At 36.5% G+C, this 14421-nt stretch overlaps 1 protein-coding gene across 1 annotated transcript in view; it reads right to left on the bottom strand.

Moving 5' to 3' along the window:
• Positions 1–1988: 1988 nt before the first annotated feature.
• Thsd7b (thrombospondin type 1 domain containing 7B) overlaps positions 1989–14421 on the bottom strand; it is a 1039160-nt gene continuing 1026727 nt past the window's right edge. Inside the window, exons 26-28 of the mRNA XM_004626384.2 lie at positions 12853–13045; positions 8362–8449; positions 1989–3110 (exon numbers count right to left, since the gene is read on the bottom strand). Of these exons, the coding sequence (XP_004626441.1) occupies positions 3029–3110; positions 8362–8449; positions 12853–13045 (363 nt within the window). The 3' untranslated portion in view covers positions 1989–3028. The remainder of the gene's footprint in view (positions 3111–8361; positions 8450–12852; positions 13046–14421) is intronic.

The following is a 14421-nucleotide window of genomic DNA, read 5'->3' as shown; positions in this document are numbered from 1 at the left end:
TGGTTAGGATAGATATATAATTACATTCTGTTAATGAATAGAGTGATTTGTTCTAATGGTGTTTGTAAATAGGACATCAAGTCTGCATCTTGTACAGCAATTAACCACTAAGAAGAATGTATGCAGTGTGTTAATTATTGAAACTGTCCTACCGATTTGGTTTGAAACTGTCTCATTGCTATTCATTTATCAATAAAATTATGGCAAAAAAAGAAATTGAAAAGGAAGCAATCCAAAAAAAATAAATCATATGCTTAACATTTAGAGTAGTGTTTGGATCTTGGTAGGTGTTTGATATTTGTGAAGTAGATAACAGTGAATGTTGTTTCTAAAAATGCAGCCAGTGTTTAGTTTCAACCAAGTTTTTTTCTAAAAGATTGAAGTATTTATTACTAAATTTTCTAGGTTTTCAAGAGAAGGTAAAATTTAGAAATGTTATGTGAATTCTGCAAATTTTTAATTTTAATTCAAAGATATAAAATTCTTTGCAGAACAAGCTGAGTATTACTGCAGCTAGTTATCTGGGAATTCTGCTGTTGTACATTCCAGCGTTAGATCAGTTGGTGTTTGTATTTCAGTCTCATACACAGTCGCGTAAGGAAGGTGATGCAGTTGTCTGTTGTCAATACGTAGCAGTAACACACATCTCTCTTGATTTCCTAATATTACTGTATGCCTCTAAGAATTTCACAAATTGTCTTTTGTTTTTACTTTAGAAGCAATACTCTCTAAGAAAAATGTTCAAATGTTTTGTGCATAAACTTTCAAACTTGTATCAGATTATGAATTTTATATTTTAGTTCCCAATGTTCCCTTAGATCTTTGTCTACAAGTGTGAAATTTCTAAATCTTTGGATCTATGTAGCCTAATTTTCAAATAAAATAAGCTATAAAGTCTCATATTTCATTGATTCATGCTGATCTATGGTAGATATTTAATAAATCTGCATTGTTAAATGAACAAAATCCATACTATGATATTTGAAAAATGGATATAAACTAAAATAAACATATTTTGAGCTACTCTGTCTTACTGAGTAGACATCTAATCTACTCAGTAAGATTAGATGTCTAATATTTTATCACAAATTCCACATGCATGAGTTATATAGCTGAATCTAAAATGAATGATGAACAGAATGACCTAAGGTGTCTCATTTCTGACTGTACCATAAAATACTAATTACAAATAATACTTCATTTGATATTCAGTGGATATTATGTATTTTACATATATTACTAATATTTACTTTTAAAAATCAATTTTATCATCTTCATTTCATGGGTCCAATGATTGAGGAACAGATAATTCACATTTCACGTCTAGTGTCACAAGGACAGTGAAGAGCACAACCAAGAGTTGAGTTCTCAATCATGCTTTCTTTAGCTACTTTGGAGACTAAATCCTTGCTTACATTGATTTGATAAAAGTACGCTTTTGGGCATTGTTGCTTGAATCACATTGCTAAAATAAGCTATCCTCTTTCCGTGTTTTCATTTTATTTTTTTAGTAGCACAGTGTCCTTCAACAAATTTCTGTTAAAGGACTTTCCTCACTGTAAAACAGGTGCAGAAGCACAGGATAAATGCAAAGATCTTCTACCCTGCTCTTTGTATCGCATTCTTTTTTCTTGTTGTTATTGTTTCCATTTTCTCAGTTCTCTCATTTACATATCAGTGTTGGCATTGCTACAGCAGTTTATTCTAGCATTATGTGAAGTGTAAATATTGGTGAAAAACTACTCTCTGTCTTCGTGATTGACTCTGTTATCACAGTACACCTCATACAGATGAGAAGACGGAGTGAGATCCTTCTGGTCTGCCAGTGATCGCATCTGAAGAACCTGATGGACAGCATCAGAAAACTAACAGTCAAACTTTTGTCAAATCAAAGGCACTTCAGAAGCAAATAAACATAAAACATTTTGGTTTCTTGAGCACTTTATTTGTTATAAATACAGGTCAATACCACGAGATGGCACCTTCTTACTTTCAACATCTACAATTACAAACAATTATCTTCATAAAATGGTTCCAGATTTTCAATGTGTTGTTTTACATATTATTGAAACCTTATAAAAGCAAGAGTTGCTACAAACAGCATTGGTGTTCAATGTGTATTAAATGAGGTCAGATAATTAAATTCAAAAAAAGAATTTATAAATATTCAGATAAGAAAATTCAAATTACAAAAGCAGAATTTATCATCATTAAACTGAATTACAACTGTGTGTGGTTAATGCTCTATCTACACAGCCAATTTTCTGTTAAAATACAGTTGTAGTACTCAAATAATTTACCTCATTGCCCAATATACCCACATTTCATTTGTACATCCATTCAGTACACATTTCATTCAGAAACCACCTAACTTTGTCTAGTTCAAAAATGACTCACACTCTATTAATTTCAATAGATGCAACCCAGGAAGTGCCACCATCCCCTGGCTACAAAAAAAATACAATATTTAAAGATAAAAACTCAGAGAATTTCTGAAATGGTAGCCCATTCTCTCTGCAATCACAAAAAATAGGCCATCCAAGTTGAAACTCTTTGAACCAATGTAAACTCTAGAAAACTCATGTTGAAGTATGGGAAGAATAAAGACTTTGCACTAATATAGTGCATAACACTGCAGTGTCAGACTTGTCATTTACAGTCAATGTCATGATTGGACTTCCCTCTGGATTGTCATTATGCTGCTGAAGATGAAGCTTACTCAAGTCAGTGAGAATTTCATCATGATTTGTTCTTCCCATTTCGAAACAGGAAGAGAAAGGTTTTCATGTCTCTTGGGAAAACCAAAAAGTAAAATACTCATACCCACAACAACTTGAAAACAAATGGCAGACCTAAGAATTCTTGACTCCATGTTCAGATGAAGTTGAGGCAATATTACTTTTGCAATATCTGTATTCTGCCCAGTATATCACATCATGAGATTCCTCAAAAAACTGAGAAGTCTGAGAGCTACAAAAGAGGAAGTGGTTAAGGCAGTCGATGTCTACATTTGGATTTCTTTTTCAGGTTACATGTCTAAGTCTCCATCGTAGGCTAAAGTTAGAGGCTTCTGATGGGGAGGTGTGCTTTGATGTGGTTTTGGCTTCTTGCTGCAAAGGGAAAGAAAATTCCTCAGATAAGTTCATATAGTTCTGTTTAATCTGCCAAAGACAATTTTTTACACATAGAAATTCAAGCAGTAAAATGACAGTTGATACATTTCTCTGGACACATGGGATGCTTTTCTAAGTATGGACGTGTGTTGTTTACCAAAGGGATACTCCGAGAAATGCCTTGTGAGACAATTTCATCACTGTGTGAACTTCATACCTTGTATGTACATGAACTAATCCGGCTGGGCCCCACGAAGCAGTGCAGTTTTAGGCAGGCAGAGAAACGTGTACAGCTCATCCTTCATGGAAAAGTCATTATGGAATGCATGACTATAATACGTGCTTATCACTCCCTTAAAGAGAGGCTATCATGGTTCTATCACTAGTCTATCTTAGAATATTGAAAAGAAAGTTTTCTGTTATTTATTACCTGCTTGTTTCTTTTTGTAAGAATCATTTTGGTTTATGTCTTGTACTCTGAATAACTGTTTTGAACATAATGATACACAGTATATTAACTATTGTTACCCTTCTTACATATTTTACAATAAATACTTTTAAATTTTATAAAATTGTTTTTTTTAATAAACTAAAATAATCTTAAAATAGCTTGGTGGAATTAAGCATCTTGGTAAAATAATAACTAATTGTATTTTTTTGTTGTTTTTGCTAATGCACAGCAACGTGGAAGACATCTGCTGCTCAATAATCCCGAAGCTCAGTGATCTCTGCACCACAGATGTTTAGTACGATAAGTATCTGGGGCAGATAGACTCCCGCACCTTGTTCTGTTCTTGTTTCGAAGCAAACATCCTTCAGCTGTGTCTTCAGGTTTGGGTGCAAGTCACATCAGGCTGTCAGTACAATTTCACTGGTTCTACCCCTTGCAGAGCCTTCCTCCCCTGGCCTCTGCTTTACCTACAGTCAACAACTCCACCAGATCAGGGAGGGTCATTTCTCCTTCTCCAAAGGAGAGAAGCTGATGCTGAGTGGCATCCCCAACTCATCAGGGACGTGCTCCACAGTACACTGCTTGTTTCTTAGTTAGGGCGAATCCAATTTATATTTATACATATTAATAGTTGGAAGTCTACTATGCCCCTCTCCGCCCCCCACACAGTTCCCGTTTCTTGCTCAGTGCCTTTGTTTTTCTGACTTGTCCTCAGCAGGGAGACACCTCCTCCCTAGACTTCAAATTTCTGTGCTATATATTCGACAGTGGCATCTATTATTTATTGGATGCATTCTAAGTACTGTACCAAGCTCTGTGCTAAGCATTTTATATTTAACCTCTCGATGATCCCACAACAACCTCGAGAGGGAGGCATTCTTGCTGCTCTATAGAGATGGCCTAGAGCGGTCATCTACTCTCCCTCAAGCCCTTGAGGGAATGACACAGCCTGTAACTAACAAAGGCCAAAGCTTTTAGCTACTTCACCACACTTTCCCCATGTACGTGCCATTTGTTAAAAATGGCTTTATTTTTGTCAGCCTATGGGAACTAATTTTTATATTTGGATTGTATTTAAGTTAAAAAACAAAACAAAAAAAATCCACGTGTAAAATTCAGTGGAATTTATTATAGTCACAGTGCTGTCTTGCTATCTATCCCCGGAATATTTTCATCACCCCAAAAGGCAATTCTGTTCCCACGGAGCAGTCTTTTCCCATTTATCCCACCCCATGTTCCCTGGCAACCACAGAACAGCTTTCTGCCTGCATAGATTATCCACTCTGGAGATCTCATAAGTGGAATCATGTCATATATGAACCTTTGAGTCTGGGTTCTTCCACTTAATGGCTAAAATAGAGAATTTTACCACGAAAAATGTTTGATAAAGTTAAAATGGTTACAAGGAAAATCATGTAATTTTCAGACACTCAAGTTCTCAGGGCTGGCAAGATAACTCAGTGGTCTAAAGTGCTTGCTTAGGCAAGCTTCAGCAAGTATGCAGGGACTGTAGTTTGATCACCGGCACCACATGCTGTGCCAGCCCCACCCCCAGGGTGGGCTGAACCAGCCAAAAAAACAAACAAACAGACAAACAAAAATGCTCAATTCACAGTTCAGGAGAGAAACTAATTTGAGGGGTTGATATTGGAAGCAAATCATACTTGCTAAAGAGATAAATGGGTTTTTTAAAAAAATCATTTTAAAAAGCTGAAAGGAATCACAGATGCTGTCAATGTTAGCCTTACTCGGGGATGACGGGGTGTTTACTGAGGGTTTCCTGAGTTCTGGAGATGGGATTCCAGCCAGAGAAGCTGAAATGAAGCCTCAGTATGAGTTATAGCCTGGTGTGGTAGCGTACCCATGTATTCCTAGGAGGTTGAGATGGGAGAATAGTTATGAGTTCGAAGCCAGCCTGGGCTACAAAATGAGCTCAAGGCTAGCCTGAGCTGCATATTGATACCCTGTTTCTAAAAAAAAAATGATAAAAAAAAGTTAGACCCTTTTCAGGGAAGCCTTGGCTCTGATCTGCTTTTTTTTTTTTCCTTTGTATTTTAGGGAAGGATCTATAGGGTATACAGGGTCTCACTACTAGATTGGATTTGTAGTGATCAGCCTGTTTACAGCCTCCCAAGAGTTGGGATTGCAGGAGTGAGCCACCAAGCCCAGTCTCAATTTTGCTGTCTCAGTGTGTCCCAGGGGCGGGGCCAGCACTGCAGGCCTGGGATCGAACTCCCTGGCCCCTGTGTCTGCTTGCAGGCACTTTAATCCACTGAGCTATTTGGCCAGTCCTTTGGTCTTCTGCTTTGCAGACTCTCCCCAATGCAGTTCTTACCGGAGTTCTGCATAATTACCTGGATGACACTCAACTTAACTTCATCCAGTTTAAATTATAAGTATGTTCCTGTGGTCCTAATTATATAGCTGTGTCCAGACTCTAGCATGGAGATTAAACCAAGAGCCCTGAGCATACGAATGCACAGCATTTCCAAGTATAAGAAATTACACACCAAGTTGGGACATGCTAGACATTGCAGCTTGTGTGTGTACCATGCTATGTTGTGTGATGTCTTTATACCAAAAAAAGAAAAAGAGAACATCATCTTAAATTACAATAAGGGTCTCCCCATCTTTTGCCTCTCTTGGGTTTTGTTTTGGGGGGTGGAGGTGTTTCCAAACAATTTTTTTTGCAATGTACTGCTAACTAGAATTTACTAAAGATTACTGCATAAGGAGAAATGGGAGATTGAATTGCAGGTTGAGAAGAAGAGCAGAGATGGCCCAAAATGACAAAGAAATGATACTGCGTTGCTTGAGAATCATAAACTTGACAAGTCTCTGTGAGCTTGGCCTGGAAAATTCTGCTCAAAGCACATACCATTTTTTATACTATTTTCCATATGGGGAATTATGAACACTATGTGCATCTCTGGAAAGAAGTGGAGCCCTAGGACCTTTGTGTCCATCACTATGCTGGGATCATTGTGATTAAAACCTTACTCATCATAAATGTTTTCATATTCTATAATCTCCCAATTGACAGATACTGATATAAACATTCATGGAGTTTTACACAAATCAACATTCTCCCAAACGCTAAACCTCATGGTTCTTTGCCGGACAACTGTCAGCTTGCAAAGTTTCTAGATTAAATAAAACACTTCTAAGAGAAGGAAGAGCTGAGTGGTAAGGCTTTCCTGTGAGAAACCAAGTCTTGTCTTTAGAACCCAAAGCCATCTGTTTCTCCTTTGTCTGAATACATTTTTTCTTAAGAAATATACTTCTTCCTCATTTATTGGTCTCCAACTCTTATAATAGTAAAGATGCAATCACTTTCTTCCCTCACACTAAATCAGGACCCAGAAGTGCCCGGCACATAGTCCCTTATTACTACTAGCCATTCTGAGCCCAGCTGGCTTCGCATCCTTCACATTCTCCCTTCCTGTTGAATGCAGGAGCACCCCATCATTTTTCCTAATAGAGCACTTTTGACAACCAACGCTGCTTTCACCGTTAACACAAAGGATAAGATCATTTTGTCATCCTGATGCTGGGAGATCACTAACTGACATATTTTAAAGAGACCTCTTCTAAAGTTTCATTTGAATTTTAGCAAAGGATAGAAACACACTAAACCAGAAAAGTGAGCTCCTTGCAGGCTGACAGGCAAGTTGCTGGTTTTCCTTGGCACCCTTGAATTCAAGCCACAAGGACTCATCTACACACCAGGAGAGATTAAGTAGCTTGATGAAAGTATCAATTTTGCTAGTTAGTAGCTACTTGTGAGAAGTGAAATTCTGAAAGTGGGGACAGCACTCTCACACTTGTAAGGAACAACCTGTTACCATGCAGAGTTGGTCAAGGCGGAATGGATGTAGGTATCTAGTGAACTTGTAAGTCCAGGTTAAATAAGAGTTCACTTGTGGTCATCCCTGCTGAATTACTGCATCGGTATTTGTTCACAGGGGAGCTAGGACATCAGGGGTGTTTCTAAAACTCCAAAAATTAATGGCGGATGTTCAAAGATTTGTATTGAAAAGAAGCATCTTTAAAAAGATTTTTTTTATATTGGCTCAAAAACATTTCCATGTTTTATCATAAGTTGTTTTCTTCAAAATTGTATGCCTGAGACATGGCATGGTACAGAATTTGTATGTTACTAAGACTTTATTTGGGTGGAATATCAAGAAGAAAATCAAGAAAGACAAAATTTGTGTTACTACACATGAATTTTTAATCTCTTAGATATCTGAGAGAAGGAACTATCCAACTGGATTTGAGAATGTGGCTGTAAACAGCTAGCATTCACTCAAGTTTTTAGATGCCAACGTACTATCTGATTAACTTTTACTGCAAAGGACTTTTGCTTTGAGAACAGTTTTCTGTGAAACTTTCATGTCTTCTATTGCAGCTTTCCAGACTATTTTGCAGATGAACATTTCCTATTATCCTAAATAACTACACTCTCAGCACCACAGGAAGTTAAGGTAGAAAGACTACAAATTTGAGCCCAGCCTTGTAACAGAGACTCAGTTAGACACTGCCTCAAAACAAGAAATCCATAACTAATGGTTTGTCTTTCCCTTTGATACGACTTAAAAACTACATAAAAGGATCCTAGCTCAAATGTGAACAACAAGGAAAATAATTCCCTATTTCAATTAACTCTTCTTTTTGCTGTTGAACACTATTTATGGTCTCAAGGGTATTGCTTATAATAGTCAGTGATTGTGAAATATGTTTTCTGAGGCCACACATTTAAAACACACCTGTAAACTTTTAATAATTAGTACTTACCAAATAAGGTAGGAAGTAAACACTAGGAAAATCATGATAAGAAAACCGCCACCTGAAACGCCATAAACCCAAATTTTTACTCGGCCATCTGTTCAAGATAGAGATAACATAACATGCTTAGGATATCAAAGTCTGTAACATCTGAGAGAGAGAGAAAGAACGTAACACATTGTCTGATAATGTTAAGCTGATTTCAGCTCTGGACTTGAGCAATCATCCCTCCGCCAACCAAGTACGCAACTCCGGAAGTTAGCAATGCTCTGGTTTACTCCAGAAGTGACCAGAAATGATCAGGAATTGGCAAGCATCTCTCATGAATATTATAGGAATGGAGTTTCTCGATCAGAAAATGTGTTTGTGAAAGAAACTAAATTACTATTACGTTGTACCACTTTTCATGGATTTTGACAGAAAAAAACAGTTTGCATTAATCTTTAACAAATTACCACTAAGACCATTAAGTTGTCACTGCATGGGACTAAAACATTTATTTTAATAACTTTTATTTTCCACCTGCATTCCAAGACTGGCATATTCATAAGCATGCATAGAAATCCCCATTGGTGATGTCCATCAAAATTAAACAACAACAAACTGTAAGCATCTCATGGATCAAGCAAGATGTATGACTCACAGTTACAAATTCCTTATGATGAACATGATCACTATGTGTATTGAAATGATACCAATAAACTGAAAAGATGTTTTTTCATAATGGATTCACTAATTCATTAAATAAAGTCAACTACCAGGCTAGATTTAATTCATCTGAAAGAGTTTATAGTTTTATACATGTAATAAAAAGTTACAAAATATTCCAACTACATTAGAAAAAACAACCAAAAGATACCAAAAGATATCATTGAACAGTGATTTGACATGACAATTAATTCTCATGCAAAGAAACACAGTAGGGCCATTTTAATAGTTTCCCGTTCTAAAGTTAAGTAAAGAAAAGCTAAGTGATCAAATAAGTTAAGCAGTTCATCAAATTACTCTAAAATTATGTCCACGTGTAGTGACATATTATTGTGTATTTATTGTCTACTAGAAGTAGGTAAAACTGATAAACCAAATATTCTGGTTCATTTTATGACTTATGTAAAATATAGCTTCATTAAGAATATGGTTTCCTGATATATGATGAAAATAAATTGTTTCCAGTAATTTAATGTTCTTTTTTTTCTTGGGTTTGACTGTAAAGCTAAGCCAATCCTACACTTGGACTGACACAGACAATTGGTATCATCTCAAAGCCTTGACATTCCTTGACAAAAAAGTATACCCAGAAATTCATTTCACAACATAAGTGCAATTAACTCAGGTCCAAAATATACATATCAGCACCTTACTCTAAAAGATTCTGTATAATAAAAACAATAAAAAATCTGTGGCAAATAATACTTGTTTTGAAACAAATTGAGATTACTTTTAATTATATTATAACTACCTATTATAGTTTTTGCTTACAAGACACTTTTAAGCCTCAGTCGTATTTTAGAGCTAGTTCACTACAGTAATGATACTTTTCTGAGTTCATAAAAGTCTTTTTTAAAAAATATATTTGGTATACCGATGAATGTCCATTTTGTATCTGTGTATTCAAAGAGGTTGGGATAGATATATAGATGCATTCTCTTAATGAATAGAATGATTTGTTCTAATGGTGTTTGTAAATAGGATCACAAGTCCGCATCTTGTACAGCAATTCACCACTAAGAAGAATATATGCAGTGTATTATTTGTTGAAACTGTACTTCTGATTTGATTTGAAACTGTCTCATTGCTGTTTATCAATAAAACTTTGGAAAAAAATATTTGGTTGTTGCGCTTGTGGGTCTCACTGTATAACTGAGACTCATGGTGATCCTCCTGCCTTCAGCCTCGCAAACTCTGGGATTACAGGCTTGAGCCACCATGCCCAAACTCGGTGGCTGGCTCCCTGGGAAGGGGGGTTGCTGGTGTGGCATGTGGTGCTTTGGATTGAGCAATGGTACCTGAGCTTGCTGAAGCTTACCTAAACTTGCCTAAATTTGCCTAAGCTTACCTAAGCAGGTGCTTTAGTCCACTGAGCTATCTCACTGGCCCACACAAAAGTGCAAACACTGTTAGTATACCTCTTTATTCTCATTGAATTATCTAGTACTTTTAATTAATTAATTAAATTTTTGGATATAGGATCTTGCTATTCAGTTCAGACTTGTAGTGATCCTCTGGTATCAACCTCCTCAGTGCTGGGATTACAAGTGTGCACCACCAAGCCTGGTTTTAGGATTTGGTACTAGAGATTGAACTCAGGACCTTGGGCTTGCTAGGCAAGCACTTGTACCACCTAGTTATCTCTCCAGCCCCTACTTAGTACTTTAAAATAGAGATGGATACTGAGGTTAAGATCTTTTAAGCCATGCTATGTTCAAAAAAATTAATTAATTAATCAATTTAGAAACAAAAGTTAAAATAACAAACAACAAAAATATTTGCAGTGAAATATATCTGTCTGCTACCCTGTCTCTGTTCCTCTCCTGGAATCTGTCACCATTTCACTTCTTTATGAATCTTTCCAGTTTGGCCTCCATGTGCAGCTAAGTGTGTACAACACACTCATATGCACACATATGGATACACACCCCTTCTTTATAAACTGCAAATGGTTCCCATCATTCTTTTCGACTTGTGCCTTTTCTTTCACTAAGCAATACTAGATGGATCAATTTTTCCTGCTAGCTCATGAACGTAGGTCTATTTCATTTTAGTATCTGAGATACTAGTGCACAATTGTACCATATTTTTATTCTTACTTATGTTTATGATCATTTAAGTTGCACAACAAGCAAGTATGCTCTCAATATCATTAACATACTGCTTTTAGAACATATGTATATATCTATAGAATGAATTCATAGAAAAATTACAGATATTAACATATGAAAGGTAAATAAATTAGAATAGTCTAAATGTCTTTTTGAGAGGTTGCTTTAATGTATCCTCTCAGTGCAAAAATCTAATAAAAATTAGAGTCCCAGGTTATAGATTTATGTTTCTATACACACACACACACACACACACACACATGCATGTATCTACACGTACACATCGATACGTACACATCTATACTTACACATCTGATATTCTTGATATTTCACTTAGATTCCAAAAGTTTATCTTTTAATTAAAGATTGAAGACTTCATTTGTCAATATGAAGACTTACTTCCCCAGAACTTCAGCCTAATTATCATCCTAAAATAGGTTCTATAGGCAAAAGTTAACCTGTCTAGACTTCATATAATTTCTCCTCAAATTTAAATGTACCTCCATGTTAATTATAAAACTAATGAGATGTTTTACATAATCTTTGGCATTCCAGAACATATAAGGTAATCAAAAGTAGAATAAAGTGTGATACTTGCTCATGCTTCAAAGTTAGGTGATGAGTGTGAACCTTCCATCCCTAACTAGACATAGAATTCTTTGTACCTGAGTTCTCACATTTGCTTCTTTTAAACTCAGCCCATCAAGACCTTTCTGATGTGGACCCTTCTAATATTGATCTGGAAGGAGAGTGCCAGGGGTGTAGTTGCTGAGCTTTGTTTCTTGCCTCCTAAGCCCTAACAAAATGTCATTTTGCTCAGCCATTTATAACACTATGCTCCTTAAAACAGATGTGTATTACAGGTATAGAGTTGCTTACTCTTTTTGTTTCATTTTGTTTTGCCTCTTCACAAAGTGATATGTAAGGGCCTTAGTGGCCTGCCTTCTTAAAACCTTCCTCTGTCACTTGGCAGTATGACTTCGCTGACAATTATTTTGCGCAATCAGTTTCACTTTCCTAATCTTTCAAATGAGGACAACAGCGTTTCAGTAGGATGCAAGAATATAATGAGATCCCTCATGCAACACACCTAGCCAGCACAGAACCAAAGGGCACATAGTGCATGGTAATCGGGCAGGGCAGGTACCACGATGTAGATTGGCTAGATCAGAAAACTGAGGGTCAGAGAAGCTAAGCAATTACACCTCGTCACAGACAGCTGTAGTTAGGCCACAGGTGCCCATGAAGCCCATCTGCCTCTGTAATCAGTGCACTTTACAATTTCCTCAGCACTTCCTAAGCCTGATAAGATCACTACGTACTTCTTGCCAGCTTCTGAGATTTCTATTTCAAGTTTTTGATTTAATTTCAGTTATACAAATCTAATTATAAAAACAGAGATAGGAATTATAATTAAAGGACATTTCCAAAGGATTCTATTTTCTTACTTGACTCACTGCATCTCAGACTATGATGGACAGCCAACTATTCCTTGAAAATGTTTGACATTTAAGTGGGATTATGCATTTTCAAAACACTCAAACTTATGAAAACAATGTAAATTATGTTGCCTATTCCTTTTCTTTTCTTTGTTTCCTCCATTCTTTGCAAAATGATCAATAATCAAAATATGAACTTTCCATGAAAAAATTTGTTTATCTTATTCATAACTGAAACACACCTGGATCAAGCAGTTGAAGTGACCATCCTTTAAAAATATCATGAATTTTTGAATTCACAGGTCTGTTTTTCCCAGAAAGGTTTTTCACATCAGCCTTTTTATCCTCGGAGCCGGGTACTTTCATACAATAATCCAGGAAGCCATTTGATCTCATTATCTCTGTGTAGCCCTTCTCACAACCACAGACTCCGCCCTGCAGCATAGGAAAATAGACAGGGGATCGTGCTGATGAAGAAAAACGATGCAAATGTTTAAATCACTTCATATTTATACAATCGGTTATAGTGACGTAAGATCTTGAGCATCTGTGTGATGCACAGCTTGTTACTGTGACGCATATTGTGAGAACAAAGCTCCAAGTGACAGGTCATTCTACCTTGTACTGTCTCCTTGCTTACCCCATATGAGCCCCCGATCAGCAGAAATCAGGGCCTGAGATTTTGGGACTAATCTCCATCAGTACCCATCAACATTAATAAAACTGCCTCAAAAAAAGAAAAAAAAGATTTTCAGCAACTGATCTACCCACAAGATGAAAATGAGACACAACATTCATCTTTCTGAATCCCAAGGTTAGCATAGCCATGAATTATTAATTTTCTAATGTTTATGATTCCATCATCTTCCAAATGTGAAGCCACAGTTCTTTGTGAGTAGAATACACTATGACTATTCATATTTCTAATAGATATCTATGTTAATTAATCAAATTATTGTCAGCTTTCTCCCACATATTTGCCCACGGGTTCCAACATTCCCTTCCTATTGCAAAGCAAAGCCACAAGGATTGTACACACATATTCTTTACTTCAGGTGCTGTGTGAGACCTGTCACCATCTTAACCTCTGTAACCTTTTCCCACTGACCACTGGTCAATGCCTCTGTCACCTTCTACCAGTGACACTGATCCAACCACCTCTCTTCTAATGGGAAAACAACTCAAGAGGAGGAAAACAATTGTTGATATGCCAAACTTTAAATCCCCTTAGAATGTGAAAAAAAATGAAGTATCATGGGCACTGCTGGCTACTTTTAGCTAGATTTTTTTGTGGGAATTAAGATAGAGCAGAAAAAATTCACAATTTAAAATTTAGCTGAGAAGAAACCATGTATAAAGTTGGAGCCTAAGTAGTTGTGGCTACTGAGTAGAATAATAAAAAAAGAAAAAATCAAGTACTTTGTACAGATACCTGATGTCACCTCAAAAACCAGCAAGACCCTAGACACCACAGGTTCACAGGTACAGAAGGGTCAACCTTCATCTGAGAAAAGATTCCTGAGACCACCCCTTGAGAAGGGCCTTCAGGTAACTTGTTACTCAGGATTAATTTCACTGTGCTCACATGTCTAAGGCCTTAAAGGCCATGCTAAACGTGGTCCATGATATCTTGCCTTCTGTTGCCACTGAAAGTAGACCTTGACATTACCTGTGAAATGCTGATTTTACTGGAATACAGAAGGTAAGAGTTGTGAGATTAGGGAGTCTTCTACATATTTTTTTCAAAGTTTTATTGATAAACAGATAGCAATGAGACAGTTTCAAATCCAATCAGAAGTACAGTTTCAACA

Source organism: Octodon degus, unplaced genomic scaffold (assembly GCF_000260255.1).
Source record: "Octodon degus isolate 3935 unplaced genomic scaffold, OctDeg1.0 scaffold00014, whole genome shotgun sequence".
NCBI lineage: Eukaryota > Metazoa > Chordata > Mammalia > Rodentia > Octodontidae > Octodon > Octodon degus.
This window is presented reverse-complemented; position numbering and strand designations above follow the sequence as displayed.